We start from the raw sequence: 24,448 nt of genomic DNA on the forward strand, positions 1-24,448 counted from the left end.
ATTCATTCTATAATGGATGTAAACGGATCTATTCATTCTATAATGGATGTAAACTCTGATCTATTCATTCTATAATGGATGTCAACTGATCTATTCATTCTATAATGGATGTAAACTGATCTATTCATTCTATAATGGATGTCAACTGATCTATTCATTCTATAATGGATGTCAACTGATCTATTCATTCTATAATGGATGTCAACTGATCTATTCATTCTATAATGGATGTAAACGGATCTATTCATTCTATAATGGATGTAAACTGATCTATTCATTCTATAATGGATGTCAACTGATCTATTCATTCTATAATGGATGTAAACTGATCTGTTCATTCTATAATGGATGTAAACTGATCTGTTCATTCTATAATGGATGTAAACTGATCTGTTAATTCTATAATGGATGTAAACTCTGATCTATTCATTCTATAATGGATGTCAACTGATCTATTCATTCTATAATGGATGTAAACGGATCTATTCATTCTATAATGGATGTAAACTGATCTATTCATTCTATAATGGATGTAAACTGATCTATTCATTCTATAATGGATGTAAACTGATCTGTTCATTCTATAATGGATGTAAACTGATCTATTCATTCTATAATGGATGTAAACTAATCTGTTCATTCTATAATGGATGTAAACGGATCTATTCATTCTATAATGGATGTCAACTGATCTATTCATTCTATAATGGATGTCAACTGATCTGTTCATTCTATAATGGATGTAAACTGATCTATTCATTCTATAATGGATGTAAACTGATCTGTTCATTCTATAATGGATGTAAACTGATCTGTTCATTCTATAATGGATGTAAACTGATCTGTTCATTCTATAATGGATGTAAACTGATCTGTTCATTCTATAATGGATGTAAACTGATCTGTTCATTCTATAATGGATGTAAACTCTGATCTATTCATTCTATAATGGATGTCAACTGATCTATTCATTCTATAATGGATGTCAACTGATCTGTTCATTCTATAATGGATGTAAACTGATCTGTTCATTCTATAATGGATGTAAACTGATCTGTTCATTCTATAATGGATGTAAACTGATCTGTTCATTCTATAATGGATGTAAACTCTGATCTATTCATTCTATAATGGATGTCAACTGATCTATTCATTCTATAATGGATGTAAACTGATCTATTCATTCTATAATGGATGTAAACGGATCTATTCATTCTATAATGGATGTAAACTGATCTGTTCATTCTATAATGGATGTAAACTGATCTGTTCATTCTATAATGGATGTAAACTGATCTGTTCATTCTATAATGGATGCTAAACTGATCTGTTCATTCTATAATGGATGTAAACTGATCTGTTCATTCTATAATGGATGTAAACTCTGATCTATTCATTCTATAATGGATGTCAACTGATCTATTCATTCTATAATGGATGTCAACTGATCTATTCATTCTATAATGGATGTAAACTGATCTGTTCATTCTATAATGGATGTAAACTGATCTGTTCATTCTATAATGGATGTAAACTGATCTGTTCATTCTATAATGGATGTAAACTGATCTGTTCATTCTATAATGGATGTAAACTCTGATCTATTCATTCTATAATGGATGTCAACTGATCTATTCATTCTATAATGGATGTCAACTCTGATCTATTCATTCTATAATGGATGTCAACTCTGATCTATTCATTCTATAATGGATGTAAACTCTGATCTATTCATTCTATAATGGATGTCAACTGATCTGTTCATTCTATAATGGATGTCAACTGATCTATTCATTCTGTAATGGATGTAAACTCTGATCTATTCATTCTATAATGGATGTCAACTGATCTATTCATTCTATAATGGATGTAAACTGATCTGTTCATTCTATAATGGATGTAAACTGATCTGTTCATTCTATAATGGATGTAAACTGATCTATTCATTCTATAATGGATGTAAACTGATCTGTTCATTCTATAATGGATGTAAACTGATCTGTTCATTCTATAATGGATGTAAACTGATCTGTTCATTCTATAATGGATGTAAACTGATCTGTTCATTCTATAATGGATGTAAACTGATCTGTTCATTCTATAATGGATGTAAACTCTGATCTGTTCATTCTATAATGGATGTCAACTGATCTATTCATTCTATAATGGATGTAAACTGATCTGTTCATTCTATAATGGATGTAAACTGATCTGTTCATTCTATAATGGATGTAAACTGATCTGTTCATTCTATAATGGATGTAAACTGATCTGTTCATTCTATAATGGATGTAAACTCTGATCTATTCATTCTATAATGGATGTAAACTGATCTATTCATTCTATAATGGATGTCAACTCTGATCTATTCATTCTATAATGGATGTCAACTCTGATCTATTCATTCTATAATGGATGTAAACTCTGATCTATTCATTCTATAATGGATGTCAACTGATCTGTTCATTCTATAATGGATGTCAACTGATCTATTCATTCTGTAATGGATGTAAACTCTGATCTATTCATTCTATAATGGATGTCAACTGATCTATTCATTCTATAATGGATGTAAACTGATCTGTTCATTCTATAATGGATGTAAACTGATCTATTCATTCTATAATGGATGTAAACTGATCTATTCATTCTATAATGGATATAAACTGATCTATTCATTTTATAATGGATATAAACTGATCTATTCATTCTATAATGGATGTAAACTCTGATCTATTCATTCTATAATGGATGTAAACTCTGATCTATTCATTCTATAATGGATGTCAACTCCTCTGTATGTTGTCTAATGGATGTCAACTCCTCTGTATGTTGTCTAATGGATGTCAACTCCTCTGTATGTTGTCTAATGCTAGCAGCACCATTTTCACCAAGTATGTAAATGTGATTATTTATTGAGTTTTCTTGTGTGTCTCACTCTCTGCCCACCAGGAGCTGAACCGTCTGCGTAAGGCAGCGCTGGCGTTTGGTTTCTGGGAGCTGCTGAAGGGAGTCTCGGAGCTGTTGGAGAGGGAGTGTACCCTGCTGCCGGACACGGCCCACCCTGACGCAGCCTTCCAGCTGTCTCACGCAGCCCAACAGCTCAAACTAGCCTCCACTGGAGACTCCCAGTACGCTGCCTTCGACCACAACATCAACCCCATGCACACTGACTTCTCTGGGGAGGAGCTGGCATGTAGAGGAAGGAGGAGGAGTTGGACACCCTATTCTCTGGGCTTTAGAGATGTCGACCATGACTAGGACCCGTCTCCACTCCCAACGCCCAGGAAGCTCCCATTCAGACTGCCATTAGACAGCTCTGCAAAGTGTTGTCAAAATACAGGCGTTACTATAATTATAAATAATTGGTCATTTAGCACGCTCTTATCCAGAGCGACTTACAGGAGCAATTAGGTTAAGTGCCTTGCTCAGGAGCACATCGACAGATTTTCTCACCTGAGTCGGCTCGGGGATTAGAACCAGCGACCTTTCGGCTACTGGCACAACGCTCTTAACCACTAAGCTACCTACTCACCAAATATGGAGTTTCACTGAGCAACTATCTTCATGTACTTCCAGAAAAGGTCTAAAGGAAGATGTACATGCAACCAAAAAAGATCCTATTCGGCACCTCCAATGTTCACTCACGTCCAAAGCATCCCGGATAGCACTAACCTTACTGCCACGCACAGGTCAGAAGTCTACAACAGCTCAATGACATTGAAGGTGCCCGAAGAGGCTTTTTTTTTGGGGGTTGCTTGTACATTTTTATTTATACCTATTTTGAAACTTCGTATTTGGTGAGTAACGGCTGTGTTTTGACATAACGCTTGCAGGGCAGTTTGAATGGGAGCTTCCTGGGCGTTAGAGAAGAGACGGGTCATGGTCGACATCTCTAAAGGCCAGATGCTGGGGCACCTATAGGCTCTGGTCTAAAGTAGTGCACTAGATAGGGAATAGGGTGCCATTTGGCTATAGGCCCTGGTCTAAAGTAGTGCACTAGATAGCCAAATGGCACCTATTCCCTATAGGCTCTGGTCTAAAGTAGTGCACTAGATAGGGAATAGGGTGCCATTTGGCTATAGACTCTGGTCTAAAGTAGTGCACTAGATAGCCAAATGGCACCTATTCCCTATAGGCTCTGGTCTAAAGTAGTGCACTAGATAGGGAATAGGGTGCCATTTGGCTATAGGCCCTGGTCTAAAGTAGTGCACTAGATAGCCGAATAGGGTGCCATTTGGCTATCTAGTGCACTACTTTCACCAGGGCCCATAGCCAAATGGCACCCTATTCCCTATCTAGTGACTGCTTTAGACCAGAGCCCATAGCAAATGGCAACCTATTCCCTATCTAGTGCACTACTTTAGACCAGGGCCTATAGCCAAATGGCACCCTATACCCTATGGGCCCTGGTCTAAAGTAGTGCACTAGATAGGGAATAGGGTGCCATTTGGCTATGGGCTCTGGTCTAAAGTAGTGCACTAGATAGGGAATAGGGTGCCGTTTCGGACTATTAGAATGGTTAATCAAGGAAGAATGAAGCTCTCCGGCAACACCAACTGTTAACTCAAAGCCTAGGCCTATGGCTTCACACGTGTTTTTGTTGACCTGTTTTGTACATATCGTTTTCTAACTTTCCTAATGAATAAAATGAAAAGGGTCTCTTTTTTTTTTTCTATCACCGTGTCAACAATGAGTATCTTTATTAATCTTACGCAATTTCCCCAGGAAGTGGAACCGCTCATTTTTATTCAGCATATTCATTGACATGACAAAAACATATCTTTATAATGTGACTTTCCCTGAGGAATGATGTTATCAGGATAACTTTAACAAACACCCGGAAATAAGACATCATACTGCTAAATGATTCTAACGCTATTATCAACTACATCAGAAAATACAAGACAAAAGGGTTGAGGTTTAGGGTTGGAAAATTCCCAGGTTTTTCTAACTGGGACTTCTGGGAAAGTTGCCAGAATTTTGTCACCCTAGTTGAGATGATGTCACTAAATGAGACCGATGGGAACAGATAGGCAGCAGAGGTGTTGTTGGAGATCAAAGGTCAAAAAGATCTCAGTTAGATTTCCTCTTCTTGGTCCGGAACCTCTTCCTCCTCTGCTTGTACAGGTGGCGGACGTTGATGAGAAGCCCTGCAACACAACAGACAATATCAGAAGCCCTGCAACACAACAGACAATATCAGAAGCCCTGCAACACAACAGACAATATCAGAAGCCCTGCAACACAACAGACCATATCAGAAGCCCTGCAACACAACAGACAATATCAGAAGCCCTGCAACACAACAGACAATATCAGAAGCCCTGCAACACAACAGACCATATCAGAAGCCCTGCAACACAACAGACCATATCGTTGATGAGCAGCCCTGCAACACAACAGACCATATCGTTGATGAGCAGCCCTGCAACACAACAGACAATATCAGAAGCCCTGCAACACAACAGACAATATCAGAAGCCCTGCAAACACAACAGACAATATCAGAAGCCCTGCAACACAACAGACAATATCAGAAGCCCTGCAACACAACAGACAATATCAGAAGCCCTGCAACACAACAGACAATATCAGAAGCCCTGCAACACAACAGACAATATCAGAAGCCCTGCAACACAACAGACAATATCGTTAATGAGAAGCCCTGCAACACAACAGACAATATCGTTGATGAGAAGCCCTGCAACACAACAGACAATATCAGAAGCCCTGCAACACAACAGACAATATCGTTGATGAGAAGCCCTGCAACACAACAGACAATATCAGAAGCCCTGCAACACAACAGACAATATCGTTGATGAACACTTTATATATGGGGGTGTGGCCTATGAGGTGTCCATCTTTATATATGGGGGTGTGGCCTATGAGGTGTCCATCTTTATATATGGGGGTGTGGCCTATGAGGTGTCCATCTTTATATATGGGGGTGTGGCCTATGAGGTGTCCATCTTTATATATGGGGGTGTGGCCTATGAGGTGTCCATCTTTATATATGGGGGGTGTGGGCCTATGAGGTGTCCATCTTTATATGGGGGGTGTGGCCTATGAGGTGTCCATCTTTATATATGGGGGTGTGGCCTATGAGGTGTCCATCTTTATATATGGGGGGTGTGGCCCATGAGGTGTCCATCTTTATATATGGGGGGTGTGGCCTATGAGGTCCATCTTTATATGTGGGGTGTGGCCTATGAGGTGTCCATCTTTATATATGGGGGTGTGGCCTATGAGGTGTCCATCTTTATACATGGGGGTGTGGCCTGTGTGGTATCCATCTTTATACATGGGGGTGTGGCCTGTGAGGTGGCCATCTTTATATATGGGGGTGTGGCCTATGAGGTATCCATCTTTATATATGGGGGTGTGGCCTATGAGGTGTCCATCTTTATATATGGGGGTGTGGCCCATGAGGTATCCATCTTTATATATGGGGGTGTGGCCTATGTGGTATCCATCTTTATATGTGGGGGTGTGGCCTATGAGGTCCATCTTTATATATGGGGTGTGGCCTATGAGGTGTCCATCTTTATATATGGGGGTGTGGCCTATGAGGTGTCCGTCTTTATATATGGGGGTGTGGCCTATGAGGTGTCCATCTTTATATATGGGGGGTGTGGCCTATGAGGTGTCCATCTTTATATATGGGGGTGTGGCCTATGAGGTCCATCTTTATATATGGGGGGTGTGGCCTATGAGGTGTCCATCTTTATATATGGGGGTGTGGCCTATGAGGTGTCCATCTTTATATATGGGGGTGTGGCCTATGAGGTGTCCATCTTTATATGTGGGGGTGTGGCCTATGAGGTGTCATAAAAATTATTGTCATAATGTTGTCATATGTACACAGCCTTTAAAGATGGACACCTCAATGTTGTTACAAATAGTAATTACACCGTTACTGCACAGGTGTGGAGACATTTTACATGAATATGGTTGACATAGATACAGAGGACATAGAACAGTCTCTTACTGATGACCATGAGAGGTAGATAGATATAGAGGACATAGAACAGTCTCTTACCGATGACCATGAGAGGTAGATAGATATAGAGGACATAGCACAGTCTCTTACCGATGACCATGAGAGGTAGATAGATATAGAGGACATTGAACAGTCTCTTACCGATGACCATGAGAGGTAGATAGATATAGAGGACATAGAACAGTCTCTTACCGATGACCATGAGAGGTAGATAGATATAGAGGACATAGAACAGTCTCTTACTGATGACCATGAGAGGTAGATAGATATAGAGGACATAGAACAGTCTCTTACCGATGACCATGAGAGGTAGATAGATATAGAGGACATTGAACAGTCTCTTACTGATGACCATGAGAGGTAGATAGATATAGAGGACATAGAACAGTCTCTTACCGATGACCATGAGAGGTAGATAGATATAGGGGACATTGAACAGTCTCTTACCGATGACCATGAGAGGTAGATAGATATAGAGGACATAGAACAGTCTCTTACCGATGACCATGAGAGGTAGATAGATATAGAGGACATAGAACAGTCTCTTACCGATGACCATGAGAGGTAGATAGATATAGAGGACATTGAACAGTCTCTTACCGATGACCATGAGAGGTAGATAGATATAGAGGACATAGAACAGTCTCTTACCGATGACCATGAGAGGTAGATAGATATAGAGGACATTGAACAGTCTCTTACCGATGACCATGAGAGGTAGATAGATATAGAGGACATAGAACAGTCTCTTACCGATGACCATGAGAGGTAGATAGATATAGAGGACATAGAACAGTCTCTTACCGATGACCATGAGAGGTAGATAGATATAGAGGACATAGAACAGTCTCTTACCGATGACCATGAGAGGTAGATAGATATAGAGGACATAGGAGAAGCTGACAGAGGAGCCCAGGCCCAGGGCTTTTGGTAGAGGGATACTGAACAGTCTGCTCTGGTCAAACACTGAGATGGACTGGACCACTGCAACCGCTGGAGAGGTAGGGGGAGAGAGATAACTGTTGAGTAAAGTGTTACCCAGGTATTCTGTCCATTCTTCAGGCTGCCCATTACCTAGCCTCTCCTCTTAATAATACTATACACCCCTTTGGGAAGTAAAGGTGAACTAACTCACCTTCAGCCAGCACCCCCAGAGGGTACAGGGGTATCCAGATGGTGTACCTCAGCCAGGTGATCGTCTTCCATTCTGTGTCGATACAACCCAGCATGTAGAACGGATACCTGGGGGGAGGAATGTATTTTAATTGGAAAGAATGGCGTCTCTAGTTCAATAACCTTCTGAAGACATAAAGTAAACCACAGATCTGTGGCAGTGTTGTGGTATAAACCAGGCTAACATCTACAGAGGAAACTGTGGACAGATAATGCCATCATGATCTTACACATTACTAACGCTGCTGAGGAAGCTTCTTGATGATCGGCCATTTTCCTTCCACATCCATGCAACACACAGTCAGCATGAATGACCCCTTTATGTGCAGTAGGCTTATAATACCCACCTAAACATCTCTATAGCGCTCCAGAGGTAGAAGACAGTAATATACCCACCTAAACATCTCTACAGCGCTCCAGAGGTAGAAGACAGTAATATACCCACCTAAACATCTCTATAGCGCTCCAGAGGTAGAAGACAGTAATATACCCACCTAAACATCTCTATAGCGCTCCAGAGGTAGAAGACAGTAATATACCCACCTAAACATCTCTATAGCGCTCCAGAGGTAGAAGACAGTAATATACCCACCTAAACATCTCTATAGCGCTCCAGAGGTAGAAGACAGTAATATACCCACCCTAAACATCTCTATAGCGCTCCAGAGGTAGAAGACAGTAATATACCCGCCTAAACATCTCTATAGCGCTCCAGAGGTAGAAGACAGTAATATACCCACCTAAACATCTCTATAGCGCTCCAGAGGTAGAAGACAGTATTATACCCGCCCAAACATCTCTATAGCGCTCCAGAGGTAGAAGACAGTAATATACCCGCCTAAACATCTCTATAGCGCTCCAGAGGTAGAAGACAGTAATATACCCACCTAAACATCTCTATAGCGCTCCAGAGGTAGAAGACAGTAATATACCCACCTAAACATCTCTATAGCGCTCCAGAGGTAGAAGACAGTAATATACCCACCTAAACATCTCTATAGCGCTCCAGAGGTAGAAGACAGTAATATACCCACCTAAACATCTCTATAGCGCTCCAGAGGTAGAAGACAGTAATATACCCACCTAAACATCTCTATAGAGCTCCAGAGGTAGAAGACAGTAATATACCCACCTAAACATCTCTATAGCGCTCCAGAGGTAGAAGACAGTAATATACCCACCTAAACATCTCTATAGCGCTCCAGAGGTAGAAGACAGTAATATACCCACCTAAACATCTCTATAGAGCTCCAGAGGTAGAAGACAGTAATATACCCGCCTAAACATCTCTATAGCGCTCCAGAGGTAGAAGACAGTAATATACCCGCCTAAACATCTCTATAGCGCTCCAGAGGTAGAAGACAGTAATATACCCACCTAAACATCTCTATAGAGCTCCAGAGGTAGAAGACAGTAATATACCCACCTAAACATCTCTATAGCGCTCCAGAGGTAGAAGACAGTAATATACCCACCTAAACATCTCTATAGCGCTCCAGAGGTAGAAGACAGTAATATACCCACCTAAACATCTCTATAGAGCTCCAGAGGTAGAAGACGAAGAAGACCACTGCTTTGTTGTGCATCTCATCCAGGCTGCCGAAGATGATGAAGAGGATGAAGTTCCTACCAACCACCTGGAAATGAAGAACACCACAGTACACAGACTGACAGACAGACGTGTACTCCACAGTACTCCCCAGTACTCCAGACGTGTACTCCCCAGTACTCCCCAGTACTCAGACGCCAGACGTGTACTCCCCAGTACTCCCCAGTACTCCAGGCGTGTACTCTCAGGTACTCCCCCAGTACTCCAGACGTGTACTCCCCAGTACTCCCCAGTACTCCAGACGTGTACTCCCCAGTACTCCCCAGTACTCCAGACGTGTACTCCCCAGTACTCCAGACGTGTACTCCCCAGTACTCCAGACGTGTACTCCAGTGTACTCCCCAGTACTCCCCAGTACTCCAGACGTGTACTCCCCAGTACTCCCCAGTACTCCAGACGTGTACTCCCCAGTACTCCAGATGTGTACTCCAGTGTACTCCAGACGTGTACTCCCCAGTACTCCCCAGTACTCCAGACGTGTACTCCCCAGTACTCCCCAGTACTCCAGACGTGTACTCCCCAGTACTCAGAATATTGTTTTACAAAAATACAATTGTACAGAATGTTAGGAAAATAATGGTATAATTAATTTTCTTTAAACAACAAAACTTTGGTAACACCTAATAACAATTTAATGAATAAGCCATTATAAATACTTCTAGATACTTAAAAGGGGAAAGTATTGCGGAGTATGATGAATGACCAGAGTAAACTGCCTGTGTTCCAAGACGCTGTCAGTGTTGAAATGAAAATGGTTAGATTCAAAGTAGCGTACCTGAACACAGTACAGTACCTGTATAAAAGCAGGAACCACCGCAGTCTTGACCACTCCAAACATAGCGTTGAGCACTTCTACACTGGCTAATATTTGGCAGAAAAACATCACGTCCGAGATGGTGTAGAATGTGTCATAGAGAGAATCTGAAAGGAGAGAACAGTTGAAAATATGTCATGCCGTGTTTTTCACTGCAACACAGAGTTTACAATTTACAGTTGTCTTAAGATTTCTTTCTGAACAATAATAACCTGGGTGCCAGTTAGTTTCTGCTCCATTGCAAACTCCTCATCAGAGCAGCTAGACTTGCACCCAGTATAAAGAGTCTAACTGAAGTGATTCACCTTGTCCCAGTATAAAGAGTCTAACTGAAGTGATTCACCTTGTCCCAGTATAAAGAGTCTAACTGAGTGATTCACCTTGTCCCAGTATAAAGAGTCTAACTGAAGTGATTCACCTTGTCCCAGTATAAAGAGTCTAACTGAAGTGATTCACCTTGTCCCAGTATAAAGAGTCTAACTGAAGTGATTCACCTTGTCCCAGTATAAAGAGTCTAACTGAAGTGATTCACCTTGTCCCAGTATAAAGAGTCTAACTGAAGTGATTCACCTTGTCCCAGTATAAAGAGTCTGACGGTCATATCTAACTGAAGTGATTCACCTTGTCCCAGTATAAAGAGTCTAACTGAAGTGATTCACCTTGTCCCAGTATAAAGAGTCTGACGGTCATATCTAACTGAAGTGATTCACCTTGTCCCAGTATAAAGAGTCTAACTGAAGTGATTCACCTTGTCCCAGTATAAAGAGTCTAACTGAAGTGATTCACCTTGTCCCAGTATAAAGAGTCTAACTGAAGTGATTCACCTTGTCCCAGTATAAAGAGTCTAACTGAAGTGATTCACCTTGTCCCAGTATAAAGAGTCTAACTGAAGTGATTCACCTTGTCCCAGTATAAAGAGTCTAACTGAAGTGATTCACCTTGTCCCAGTATAAAGAGTCTAACTGAAGTGATTCACCTTGTCCCAGTATAAAGAGTCTGATGGTCATGTCTAACTGAAGTGATTCACCTTGTCCCAGTATAAAGAGTCTGATGGTCATGTCTAACTGAAGTGATTCACCTTGTCCCAGTATAAAGAGTCTAACTGAAGTGATTCACCTTGTCCCAGTATAAAGAGTCTAACTGAAGTGATTCACCTTGTCCCAGTATAAAGAGTCTGACGGTCATGTTGACAAAGATCCAGGAGAAGCCCAAGAACTGAACCAGGTTATAGGTGAACAGAAAACCTTTCTTCAGAGTGATGAACGCTGGGAAGACATTCACAACATAGGTCACATGTCACATTCTCTGCCCTTGAACATTTCTTCCAAAAAAGCATGTTATACTCACAGTCCTCTGGCAGTCCTCAACTTGTTAAATACAGTTTTTTATACTCACAGTCCTCTGGCAGTCCTCAACTTGTTAAATACAGTTTTTTATACTCACAGTCCTCTGGCAGCCTTCAACTTGTTAAATACTGTTTTTTATACTCACAGTCCTCTGGCAGCCTTCAACTTGTTAAATACCGTTTTTTATACTCACAGTCCTCTGGCAGCCTTCAACTTGTTAAATACCGTTTTTTATACTCACAGTCCTCTGGCAGCCTTCAACTTGTTAAATACTGTTTTTTATACTCACAGTCCTCTGGCAGCCTTCAACTTGTTAAATACAGTTTTTTATACTCACAGTCCTCAACTTGTTAAATACTGTTTTTTATACTCACAGTCCTCTGGCAGCCTTCAACTTGTTAAATACTGTTTTTTATACTCACAGTCCTCTGGCAGCCTTGACTTCATGTTCAGTCGGATCTTTTTCTCCTCCTGAAAAAGTTACCACAGAATACACAATTAATATATATATACACAGCAAATATGTAATATATTGTTATAAATAAATAATATAACATATAAATATGAAATTATCACTGTCACAATGTGCTATGCTTGATGCTCTTCCCCCACCGTAGAGACAGACAGGCAGGCAGACTGGTGTTGTCTCTCTCTCTCTCATTAATGAGCTGTATCCGCTGTAATAACATGAATAGTACAGGACGTTACCTTCTCCCGTAGCTCCATCTCAGCGTCAGACTCGTCCATCCAGCGGTCGAAGTCAGGAGCCAGGAACAGAGGTTTCTTCTCCTGCAGGGTGAGTCTGTCCCACCAGCCGCTCAGCTGCTTACGGACTGTGATGTTCACCTGGCGCTGGGTCGACCTGTGACTCACCTGGAGAACACATGACATCTATTAGATTACAACAACCACACACACACACACACGCACACCACACAGTCACATCCATTAGCTTACAACAACCACGCTCATTCTCCAAATACTAGTATGGAAATTAATCTGTGAGACAACCACTCTATACATGTACATATCTACATCATTGTACTGTACTCTATACATGCACATATTTACATCATTAGCAATGGCTCTGATGAGTAAATTGTATTATGCAAAAGCAGACATGAAAATAGTTAAATGAATGGTTCAGTAATCATTAATATCTTCTGGTTTATTATTATTCAGAATAGTCCATGTAGTAAACACAGTCTATTATTATTATTCAGAATAGTCCATCTAGTAAACACAGACTATTATTATTATTCAGAATAGTCCATCTAGTAAACACAGTCTATTATTATTATTCAGAATAGTCCATCTAGTAAACACAGTCTATTATTATTATTCAGAATAGTCCATCTAGTAAACACAGTCTATTATTATTATTCAGAATAGTCCATCTAGTAAACACAGTCTATTATTATTATTCAGAATAGTCCATCTAGTAAACACAGTCTATTATTATTATTCAGAATAGTCCATCTAGTAAACACAGTCTATTATTATTATTCAGAATAGTCCATCTAGTAAACACAGTCTATTATTATTCAGAATAGTCCATCTAGTAAACACAGTCTATTATTATTCAGAATAGTCCATCTAGTAAACACAGTCTATTATTATTATTCAGAATAGTCCATCTTGTAAACACAGTCTATTATTATTATTCAGAATAGTCCATCTAGTAAACACAGTCTATTATTATTATTCAGAATAGTCCATCTAGTAAACACAGTCTATTATTATTATTCAGAATAGTCCATCTAGTAAACACAGTCTATTATTATTATTCAGAATAGTCCATCTAGTAAACACAGTCTATTATTATTATTCAGAATAGTCCATCTAGTAAACACAGTCTATTATTATTATTCAGAATAGTCCATCTAGTAAACACAGTCTATTATTATTATTCAGAATAGTCCATCTAGTAAACACAGTTCTATTATTATTATTCAGAATAGTCCATCTAGTAAACACAGTCTATTATTATTATTCAGAATAGTCCATCTAGTAAACACAGTCTATTATTATTATTCAGAATAGTCCATCTAGTAAACACAGTCTATTATTATTATTCAGAATAGTCCATCTAGTAAACACAGTCTAGTATTATTATTCAGAATAGTCCATCTAGTAAACACAGTCTATTATTATTATTCAGAATAGTCCATCTAGTAAACACAGTCTATTATTATTATTCAGAATAGTCCATCTAGTAAACACAGTCTATTATTATTATTCAGAATAGTCCATCTAGTAAACACAGTCTATTATTATTATTCGAGAATAGTCCATCTAGTAAACACAGTCTATTATTATTATTCAGAATAGTCCATCTAGTAAACACAGTCTATTATTATTATTCAGAATAGTCCATCTAGTAAACACAGTCTATTATTATTATTCAGAATAGTCCATCTAGTAAAACACAGTCTATTATTATTATTCAGAATAGTCCATCTAGTAAACACAGTCTATTATTATTATTCAGAATAGTCCATCTAGTAAACACAGTCTATTATTATTATTCAGAATAGTCCATCTAGTAAACACAGTCTATTATTATTATTCAGAATAGTCCATCTAGTAAACACAGTCTATTATTATTCAGAATAGTCCATCTAGTAAACACAGTCTATTATTATTCAGAATAGTCCATCTAGTAAACACAGTCTATTATTATTATTCAGAATAGTCCATCTAGTAAACACAGTCTATTATTATTATTCAGAATAGTCCATCTAGTAAACACAGCCTATTATTATTATTCAGAATAGTCCATCTAGTAAACACAGACTATTATTATTCAGAATAGTCCATCTAGTAAACACAGTCTATTATTATTATTCAGAATAGTCCATCTAGTAAACACAGTCTATTATTATTATTCAGAATAGTCCATCTAGTAAACACAGTCTATTATTATTATTCAGAATAGTCCATCTAGTAAACACAGTCTATTATTATTATTCAGAATAGTCCATCTAGTAAACACAGTCTATTATTATTATTCAGAATAGTCCATCTAGTAAACACAGTCTATTATTATTATTCAGAATAGTCCATCTAGTAAACACAGTCTATTATTATTATTCAGAATAGTCCATCTAGTAAACACAGTCTATTATTATTCAGAATAGTCCATCTAGTAAACACAGTCTATTATTATTATTCAGAATAGTCCATCTAGTAAACATAGTCTATTATTATTATTCAGAATAGTCCATCTAGTAAACACAGTCTATTATTATTCAGAATAGTCCATCTAGTAAACACAGTCTATTATTATTATTATTATTCAGAATAGTCCATCTAGTAAACATAGTCTATATTATTATTCAGAATAGTCCATCTAGTAAACATAGTCTATTATTATTATTCAGAATAGTCCATATAGTAAACACAGTCTATTATTATTACTCAGAATAGTCCATCTAGTAAACAGTCTATTATTATTCAGAATAGTCCATCTAGTAAACACAGTCTATTATTATTCAGAATAGTCCATCTAGTAAACACAGTCTATTATTATGAGTCAGAATAGTCCATCTAGTAAACACAGACTATTATTATTATTCAGAATAGTCCATCTAGTAAACACAGTCTATTATTATTATTCAGAATAGTCCATCTAGTAAACACAGTCTATTATTATTATTCAGAATAGTCCATCTAGTAAACACAGTCTATTATTATTCAGAATAGTCCATCTAGTAAACACAGTCTATTATTATTATTCAGAATAGTCCATCTAGTAAACACAGTCTATTATTATTCAGAATAGTCCATCTAGTAAACATAGTCAAACAGTACCTCTGTCTTCACAGCATTAAGAAACGGCAGACTAAACTCATAATCATTTTCTCCTCTTGCTCCATGACCCTGGGCTGGAAACAAACAAAACAAAGGGATAATTCGTTCCTGCTTCAAAGCCATGCACTAGTGGTAGATGTGTCTTCTAGTGGAAAATACTGTAATAAAGAAAAACGTACCCCTGAATCGGAGGACATTATCATGTACGCTGATGTCAAGATTCTGCAAGAGAAGGAAGAGAGGTCAGTACAGATTACATTATGACTTAAAGTTGCTCCCCATCAGACTCTCACAAAGTGATGATGCTTGAGCTCTCTAGGGGTAAATCATTTTGCAAAGGAAGGTGTGCAAATGGTACTTTTAAAATGTAATAATATTAGGCAACTGGTTTGTGTTCTTAGTTTCACTGACCAGTGTTTACAAGTCGATGCAAATGCAACCAGCCAGGGCTCGTTATATTAGCCCCTAGTCTATCTGTGAAGAGACCAGCCAGGGCTCGTTATATTAGCCCCTAGTCTATCTGTGAAGAGACCAGCCAGGGCTCGTTATATTAGCCCCTAGTCTATCTGTGAAGAGACCAGCCAGGGCTCGTTATATTAGCCCCTAGTCTATCTGTGAAGAGACCAGCCAGGACTCGTTATATTAGCCCCTAGTCTATCTGTGAAGAGACCAGCCAGGGCTCGTTATATTAGCCCCTAGTCTATCTGTGAAGAGACCAGCCAGGGCTCGTTATATTAGCCCCTAGTCTATCTGTGAAGAGGAAGTGTTGCTATGTTGAAACCTCATCTCCATGAACATAAGATGTAAACAATACTGATGTTATCTACCACCTCTGAAGAAGCCTGCTAGCCTCTCTGAAGAAGCCTGCTAGCCTCTGAAGAAGCCCGCTAGCCTCTCTGAAGAAGCCCGCTAGCCTCTCTGAAGAAGCCCGCTAGCCTCTCTGAAGAAGCCCGCTAGCCTCTCTGAAGAAGCCTGCTAGCCTCTGAAGAAGCCTGCTAGCCTCTGAAGAAGCCTGCTAGCCTCTGAAGAAGCCTGCTAGCCTCTGAAGAAGCCTGCTAGCCTCTCTGAAGAAGCCTGCTAGCCTCTGAAGAAGCCTGCTAGCCTCTCTGAAGAAGCCTGCTAGCCTCTGAAGAAGCCTGCTAGCCTCTGAAGAAGCCCGCTAGCCTCTCTGAAGAAGCCCGCTAGCCTCTCTGAAGAAGCCCGCTAGCCTCTGAAGAAGCCCGCTAGCCTCTGAAGAAGCCCGCTAGCCTCTGAAGAAGCCTGCTAGCCTCTGAAGAAGCCTGCTAGCCTCTGAAGAAGCCTGCTAGCCTCTGAAGAAGCCTGCTAGCCTCTGAAGAAGCCTGCTAGCCTCTCTGAAGAAGCCTGCTAGCCTCTGAAGAAGCCTGCTAGCCTCTGAAGAAGCCCGCTAGCCTCTCTGAAGAAGCCCGCTAGCCTCTCTGAAGAAGCCCGCTAGCCTCTGAAGAAGCCCGCTAGCCTTTGAAGAAGCCTGCTAGCCTCTGAAGAAGCCTGCTAGCCTCTGAAGAAGCCTAAGCCTGCTAGCCTCTGAAGAAGCCTGCTAGCCTCTGAAGAAGCCTGCTAGCCTCTGAAGAAGCCTGCTAGTCTCTGAAGAAGCCTGCTAGCCTCTGAAGAAGCCTGCTAGCCTCTGAAGAAGCCTGCTAGCCTCTGAAGAAGCCTGCTAGCCTCTGAAGAAGCCTGCTAGCCTCTGAAGAAGCCTGCTAGCCTCTGAAGAAGCCTGCTAGCCACTCACACAGCTGAAGGTGGATATGAGTCTTGGAACGATCTGTCCATCTATGTCTGATGGTTTAGTAACAACCTTCTAAACATGTCACTCAGTTTGGAATAAATCCAGAGACTATGCCTGCTGTACATTTCTCTGTCGGCTGGACTCCTGTGCAGGGTTGGGCTCAATTCCATTTCAATTCATAAAGTAAAGGAAACCAAATTCCAATTCCATTTTCTTCATTGAAAAGCATTGAAGGTGCTCATTTGCATGAAACCAATCCCTTCCAGAACAGCAGGCGTTGCACCTGTTAATCCGTTCACCTGCTAGAAAACCAATACCTCCATTGTTCAGAGAAATTGCTATTTTAGAGCATGACTGATGCAAACATCCCATTTAGTGGTATTTTAGAGCATGACTGATGCAAACATCCCATTTAGTGGTAATTTAGAGCATGACTGATGCAAACATCCCATTTAGTGGTAATTTAGAGCATGACTGATGCAAACATCCCATTTAGTGGTAATTTAGAGCATGACTGATGCAAACATCCCATTAGTGGTAATTCATGAATGTGTAATTAACACAGTTGTTTGTGTGTTGCCACTGATAAGGCAACACCAAAACAGATACCAAAAGACAGTTCCTTATCATTTGATCCCAAACCTCTATCAAATGTCGTGTGTGTGTGGTCCAGATAGCATGGATCATCCTTTCCTCTGATCTCCAGTTCAGCCTGACCATCAAACCGCTTATAACGAACACTCTGCACAGTGACTCAGTTATTATGGATACACCACAGTGACTCAGTTATTATGGATACACCACAGTGACTCAGTTATTATGGATACACCACAGTGACTCAGTTATTATGGATACACCACAGTGACTCAGTTATTATGGATACACCACAGTGACTCAGTTATTATGGATACATCACAGTGACTCAGTTATTATGGATACATCACAGTGACTCAGTTATTATGGATACACCACAGTGACTCAGTTATTATGGATACATCACAGTGACTCAGTTATTATGGATACACCACAGTGACTCAGTTATTATGGATACATCACAGTGACTCAGTTATTATGGATACATCACAGTGACTCAGTTATTATGGATACATCACAGTGACTCAGTTATTATGGATACACCACAGTAACTCAGTTATTATGGATACACCACAGTGACTCAGTTATTATGGATACATCACAGTGACTCAGTTATTATGGATACACCACAGTGACTCAGTTATTATGGATACATCACAGTGACTCAGTTATTATGGATACATCACAGTGACTCAGTTATTATGGATACACCACAGTGACTCAGTTATTATGGATACACCACAGTGACTCAGTTATTATGGATACATCACAGTGACTCAGTTATTATGGATACACCACAGTAACTCAGTTATTATGGATACACCACAGTGACTCAGTTATTATGGATACACCACAGTAACTCAGTTATTATGGATACACCACAGTAACTCAGTTATTATGGATACACCACAGTGACTCAGTTATTATGGATACACCACAGTAACTCAGTTATTATGGATACACCACAGTGACTCAGTTATTATGGATACACCACAGTGACTCAGTTATTATGGATACACCACAGTGACTCAGTTATTATGGATACATCACAGTGACTCAGTTATTATGGATACACCACAGTAACTCAGTTATTATGGATACACCACAGTGACTCAGTTATTATGGATACACCACAGTGACTCAGTTATTATGGATACACCACAGTGACTCAGTTATTATGGATACACCACAGTGACTCAGTTAATATGGATACACCACAGTGACTCAGTTATTATGGATACACCACAGTGACTCAGTTATTATGGATACACCACAGTGACTCAGTTATTATGGATACACCACAGTGACTCAGTTATTGTGGATACACCACAGTGACTCAGTTATTATGGATACACCACAGTGACTCAGTTATTATGGATACACCACAGTGACTCAGTTATTATGGATACACCACAGTGACTCAATTATTATGGATACACCACAGTGACTCAGTTATTATGGATACACCACAGTGACTCAGTAATATGGATACAACACAGTGACTCAGTAATATGGATACATCACAGTGACTCAGTTATTATGGATACACCACAGTGACTCAGTTATTATGGATACACCACAGTGACTCAGTTATTATGGATACACCACAGTGACTCAGTTATTATGGATACACCACAGTGACTCAGTTATTATGGATACACCACAGTGACTCAGTTATTATGGATACACCACAGTGACTCAATTATTATGGATACACCACAGTGACTCAGTTATTATGGATACACCACAGTGACTCAGTAATATGGATACACCACAGTGACTCAGTAATATGGATACATCACAGTGACTCAGTTATTATGGATACACCACAGTGACTCAGTTATTATGGATACACCACAGTGACTCAGTTATTATGGATACACCACAGTGACTCAGTTATTATGAATACACCACAGTGACTCAGTTATTATGGATACACCACAGTGACTCAGTTATTATGGATACACCACAGTGACTCAGTTATTATGGATACACCACAGTGACTCAGTTATTATGGATACACCACAGTGACTCAGTTATTATGGATACACCACAGTGACTCAGTTATTATGGATACACCACAGTAACTCAGTTATTATGGATACATCACAGTAACTCAGTTATTATGGATACATCACAGTAACTCAGTTATTATGGATACACCACAGTAACTCAGTTATTATGGATACATCACAGTAACTCAGTTATTATGGATACACCACAGTGACTCAGTAATATGGATACACCACAGTGACTCAGTTATTATGGATACACCACAGTAACTCAGTTATTATGGATACATCACAGTAACTCAGTTATTACGGATACACCACAGTAACTCAGTTATTATGGATACATCACAGTAACTCAGTTATTATGGATACATCACAGTGACTCAGTAAATGGATACACCACAGTGACTCAGTTATTATGGATACACCACAGTGACTCAGTTATTATGGATACACCACAGTGACTCAGTTATTATGGATACACCACAGTGACTCAGTTATTATGGATACACCACAGTAACTCAGTTATTATGGATACATCACAGTAACTCAGTTATTATGGATACATCACAGTGACTCAGTAAATGGATACACCACAGTGACTCAGTTATTATGGATACATCACAGTGACTCAGTTATTATGGATACACCACAGTGACTCAGTTATTATGGATACACCACAGTGACTCAGTTATTATGGATACACCACAGTGACTCAGTTATTATGGATACACCACAGTGACTCAGTTATTATGGATACACCACAGTGACTCAGTTATTATGGATACACCACAGTGACTCAGTTATTATGGATACACCACAGTAACTCAGTTATTATGGATACATCACAGTAACTCAGTTATTATGGATACATCACAGTGACTCAGTAAATGGATACACCACAGTGACTCAGTTATTATGGATACATCACAGTGACTCAGTTATTATGGATACACCACAGTGACTCAGTTATTATGGATACACCACAGTGACTCAGTTATTATGGATACACCACAGTGACTCAGTTATTATGGATACACCACAGTGACTCAGTTAATATGGATACACCACAGTGACTCAGTTATTATGGATACATCACAGTGACTCAGTTATTATGGATACATCACAGTAACTCAGTTATTATGGATACACCACAGTAACTCAGTTATTATGGATACATAACAGTAACTCAGTTATTATGGATACACCACAGTGACTCAGTTATTATGGATACACCACAGTGACTCAGTAATATGGATACACCACAGTGACTCAGTTATTATGGATACACCACAGTAACTCAGTTATTATGGATACACCACAGTAACTCAGTTATTATGGATACACCACAGTAACTCAGTTATTATGGATACATAACAGTAACTCAGTTATTATGGATACATCACAGTGACTCAGTAAATGGATACACCACAGTGACTCAGTTATTATGGATACACCACAGTAACTCAGTTATTATGGATACACCACAGTGACTCAGTTATTATGGATACACCACAGTGACTCAGTTATTATGGATACACCACAGCGACTCAGTTATTATGGATACACCACAGTGACTCAGTTATTATGGATACACCACAGTGACTCAGTTATTATGGATACACCACAGTGACTCAGTTATTATGAATACACCACAGTGACTCAGTTATTATGGATACACCACAGTGACTCAGTTATTATGGATACACCACAGTGACTCAGTTATTATGGATACACCACAGTGACTCAGTTATTATGGATACACCACAGTGACTCAGTTATTATGGATGCACCACAGTGACTCAGTTATTATGGATACACCACAGTGACTCAGTTATTATGGATACACCACAGTGACTCAGTTATTATGGATACACCACAGTGACTCAGTTATTATGGATACACCACAGTGACTCAATTATTATGGATACACCACAGTGACTCAGTTATTATGGATACACCACAGTGACTCAGTAATATGGATACACCACAGTGACTCAGTAATATGGATACATCACAGTGACTCAGTTATTATGGATACACCACAGTGACTCAGTTATTATGGATACACCACAGTGACTCAGTTATTATGGATACACCACAGTGACTCAGTTATTATGGATACACCACAGTGACTCAGTTATTATGGATACACCACAGTGACTCAGTTATTATGGATACACCACAGTGACTCAGTTATTATGGATACACCACAGTGACTCAATTATTATGGATACACCACAGTGACTCAGTTATTATGGATACACCACAGTGACTCAGTAATATGGATACACCACAGTGACTCAGTAATATGGATACATCACAGTGACTCAGTTATTATGGATACACCACAGTGACTCAGTTATTATGGATACACCACAGTGACTCAGTTATTATGGATACACCACAGTGACTCAGTTATTATGAATACACCACAGTGACTCAGTTATTATGGATACACCACAGTGACTCAGTTATTATAGATACACCACAGTGACTCAGTTATTATGGATACACCACAGTGACTCAGTTATTATGGATACACCACAGTGACTCAGTTATTATGGATACACCACAGTGACTCAGTAATATGGATACACCACAGTGACTCAGTTATTATGGATACACCACAGTAACTCAGTTATTATGGATACATCACAGTAACTCAGTTATTATGGATACACCACAGTAACTCAGTTATTATGGATACATCACAGTAACTCAGTTATTATGGATACACCACAGTGACTCAGTAATATGGATACACCACAGTGACTCAGTTATTATGGATACACCACAGTAACTCAGTTATTATGGATACATCACAGTAACTCAGTTATTACGGATACACCACAGTAACTCAGTTATTATGGATACATCACAGTAACTCAGTTATTATGGATACATCACAGTGACTCAGTAAATGGATACACCACAGTGACTCAGTTATTATGGATACATCACAGTGACTCAGTTATTATGGATACACCACAGTGACTCAGTTATTATGGATACACCACAGTGACTCAGTTATTATGGATACACCACAGTGACTCAGTTATTATGGATACACCACAGTGACTCAGTTAATATGGATACACCACAGTGACTCAGTTATTATGGATACATCACAGTGACTCAGTTATTATGGATACATCACAGTAACTCAGTTATTATGGATACACCACAGTAACTCAGTTATTATGGATACATAACAGTAACTCAGTTATTATGGATACACCACAGTGACTCAGTTATTATGGATACACCACAGTGACTCAGTAATATGGATACACCACAGTGACTCAGTTATTATGGATACACCACAGTAACTCAGTTATTATGGATACACCACAGTAACTCAGTTATTATGGATACACCACAGTAACTCAGTTATTATGGATACATAACAGTAACTCAGTTATTATGGATATATCACAGTGACTCAGTAAATGGATACACCACAGTGACTCAGTTATTATGGATACACCACAGTAACTCAGTTATTATGGATACACCACAGTGACTCAGTTATTATGGATACACCACAGTGACTCAGTTATTATGGATACACCACAGCGACTCAGTTATTATGGATACACCACAGTGACTCAGTTATTATGGATACACCACAGTGACTCAGTTATTATGGATACACCACAGTGACTCAGTTATTATGAATACACCACAGTGACTCAGTTATTATGGATACACCACAGTGACTCAGTTATTATGGATACACCACAGTGACTCAGTTTTTATGGATACACCACAGTGACTCAGTTATTATGGATACACCACAGTGACTCAGTTATTATGGATCACATCATTCTCAGAAACACAAGCATAGGATTGTATTTATATTCTATTATTTGCTCTTACGCAATGATAGCCTACTCAGTCACAAGTTTCAGTAGGCCTATACCCAACATTAGGGATAAATCCTCATGCAAAGGGTCGATGCTCAATCCAATGTGAACTTCGGAAACCTGGTGATGAATATAGCGCGCAAGATAAACCACTGCAGATTTGTGAGCTGTTAATGTATTGCCTCCGGGTGACAGGTCCTCTCTCCACTCACCTGCGCATCAATCAGCTCCACTCGCAGGTAGATGTCCTCATGCCGCTGAGCCCAGTACACGTGAGGAGTCAACGTCTGCTGCATCGCACCTGATGAGAATGTCAGCACAATTCACGAAATTAATGAAAACCATACAATAACATGCCAGACGGTGAGTCTCTTCCTGTCGTAAGCCGTTGAAAACTAGAATATTCTGTGAGACCAGCGTGCGCGTTCAGGTTAACGTCGTTACGTTACGGGCTCGTTCACTGTGGGT

At 39.4% G+C, this 24,448-nt stretch overlaps 1 protein-coding gene and 1 pseudogene across 1 annotated transcript; one reads left to right on the forward strand and one right to left on the reverse strand.

Annotated features, from left to right (window-relative positions):
- LOC123487545 overlaps nt 1-3,362 on the forward strand; it is a 27,464-nt pseudogene extending 24,102 nt beyond the window's left edge.
- Nucleotides 3,363-4,727: 1,365 nt separating this feature from the next.
- On the reverse strand, nt 4,728-24,369 carry LOC123487544 (very-long-chain (3R)-3-hydroxyacyl-CoA dehydratase-like). The gene is made up of 11 exons (XM_045218752.1): nt 24,193-24,369; nt 15,941-15,983; nt 15,762-15,835; nt 12,657-12,821; nt 12,371-12,419; nt 11,757-11,867; nt 10,582-10,709; nt 9,704-9,816; nt 8,142-8,248; nt 7,862-7,999; nt 4,728-5,153 (listed from the first exon to the last, which is right to left on the reverse strand). The coding sequence occupies exons 1-11, from the start codon at nt 24,274-24,276 to the stop codon at nt 5,077-5,079; spliced, it is 1,089 nt and encodes a 362-aa protein (XP_045074687.1). The 5' UTR covers nt 24,277-24,369; the 3' UTR covers nt 4,728-5,076.
- Nucleotides 24,370-24,448: the final 79 nt, after the last annotated feature.

The sequence above is a fragment of the Coregonus clupeaformis genome, unplaced genomic scaffold (genome assembly GCF_020615455.1).
Source record: "Coregonus clupeaformis isolate EN_2021a unplaced genomic scaffold, ASM2061545v1 scaf1779, whole genome shotgun sequence".
Classification (NCBI taxonomy): domain Eukaryota; kingdom Metazoa; phylum Chordata; class Actinopteri; order Salmoniformes; family Salmonidae; genus Coregonus; species Coregonus clupeaformis.

Excerpts from the sequence above, each read along its gene's own strand:
- LOC123487544 (XM_045218752.1), bottom strand. The coding sequence starts at position 24,276 with ATGCAGCAGACGTTGACTCCTCACGTGTACTGGGCTCAGCGGCATGAG. Across the intron at positions 15,836-15,940 it reads TAATGTCCTCCGATTCAGGG|CCCAGGGTCATGGAGCAAGA; the intron begins GTACGTTTTTCT and ends GTTTGTTTCCAG. Across the intron at positions 9,817-10,581 it reads TGGTTCCTGCTTTTATACAG|GTGGTTGGTAGGAACTTCAT; the intron begins GTACTGTACTGT and ends CTTCATTTCCAG.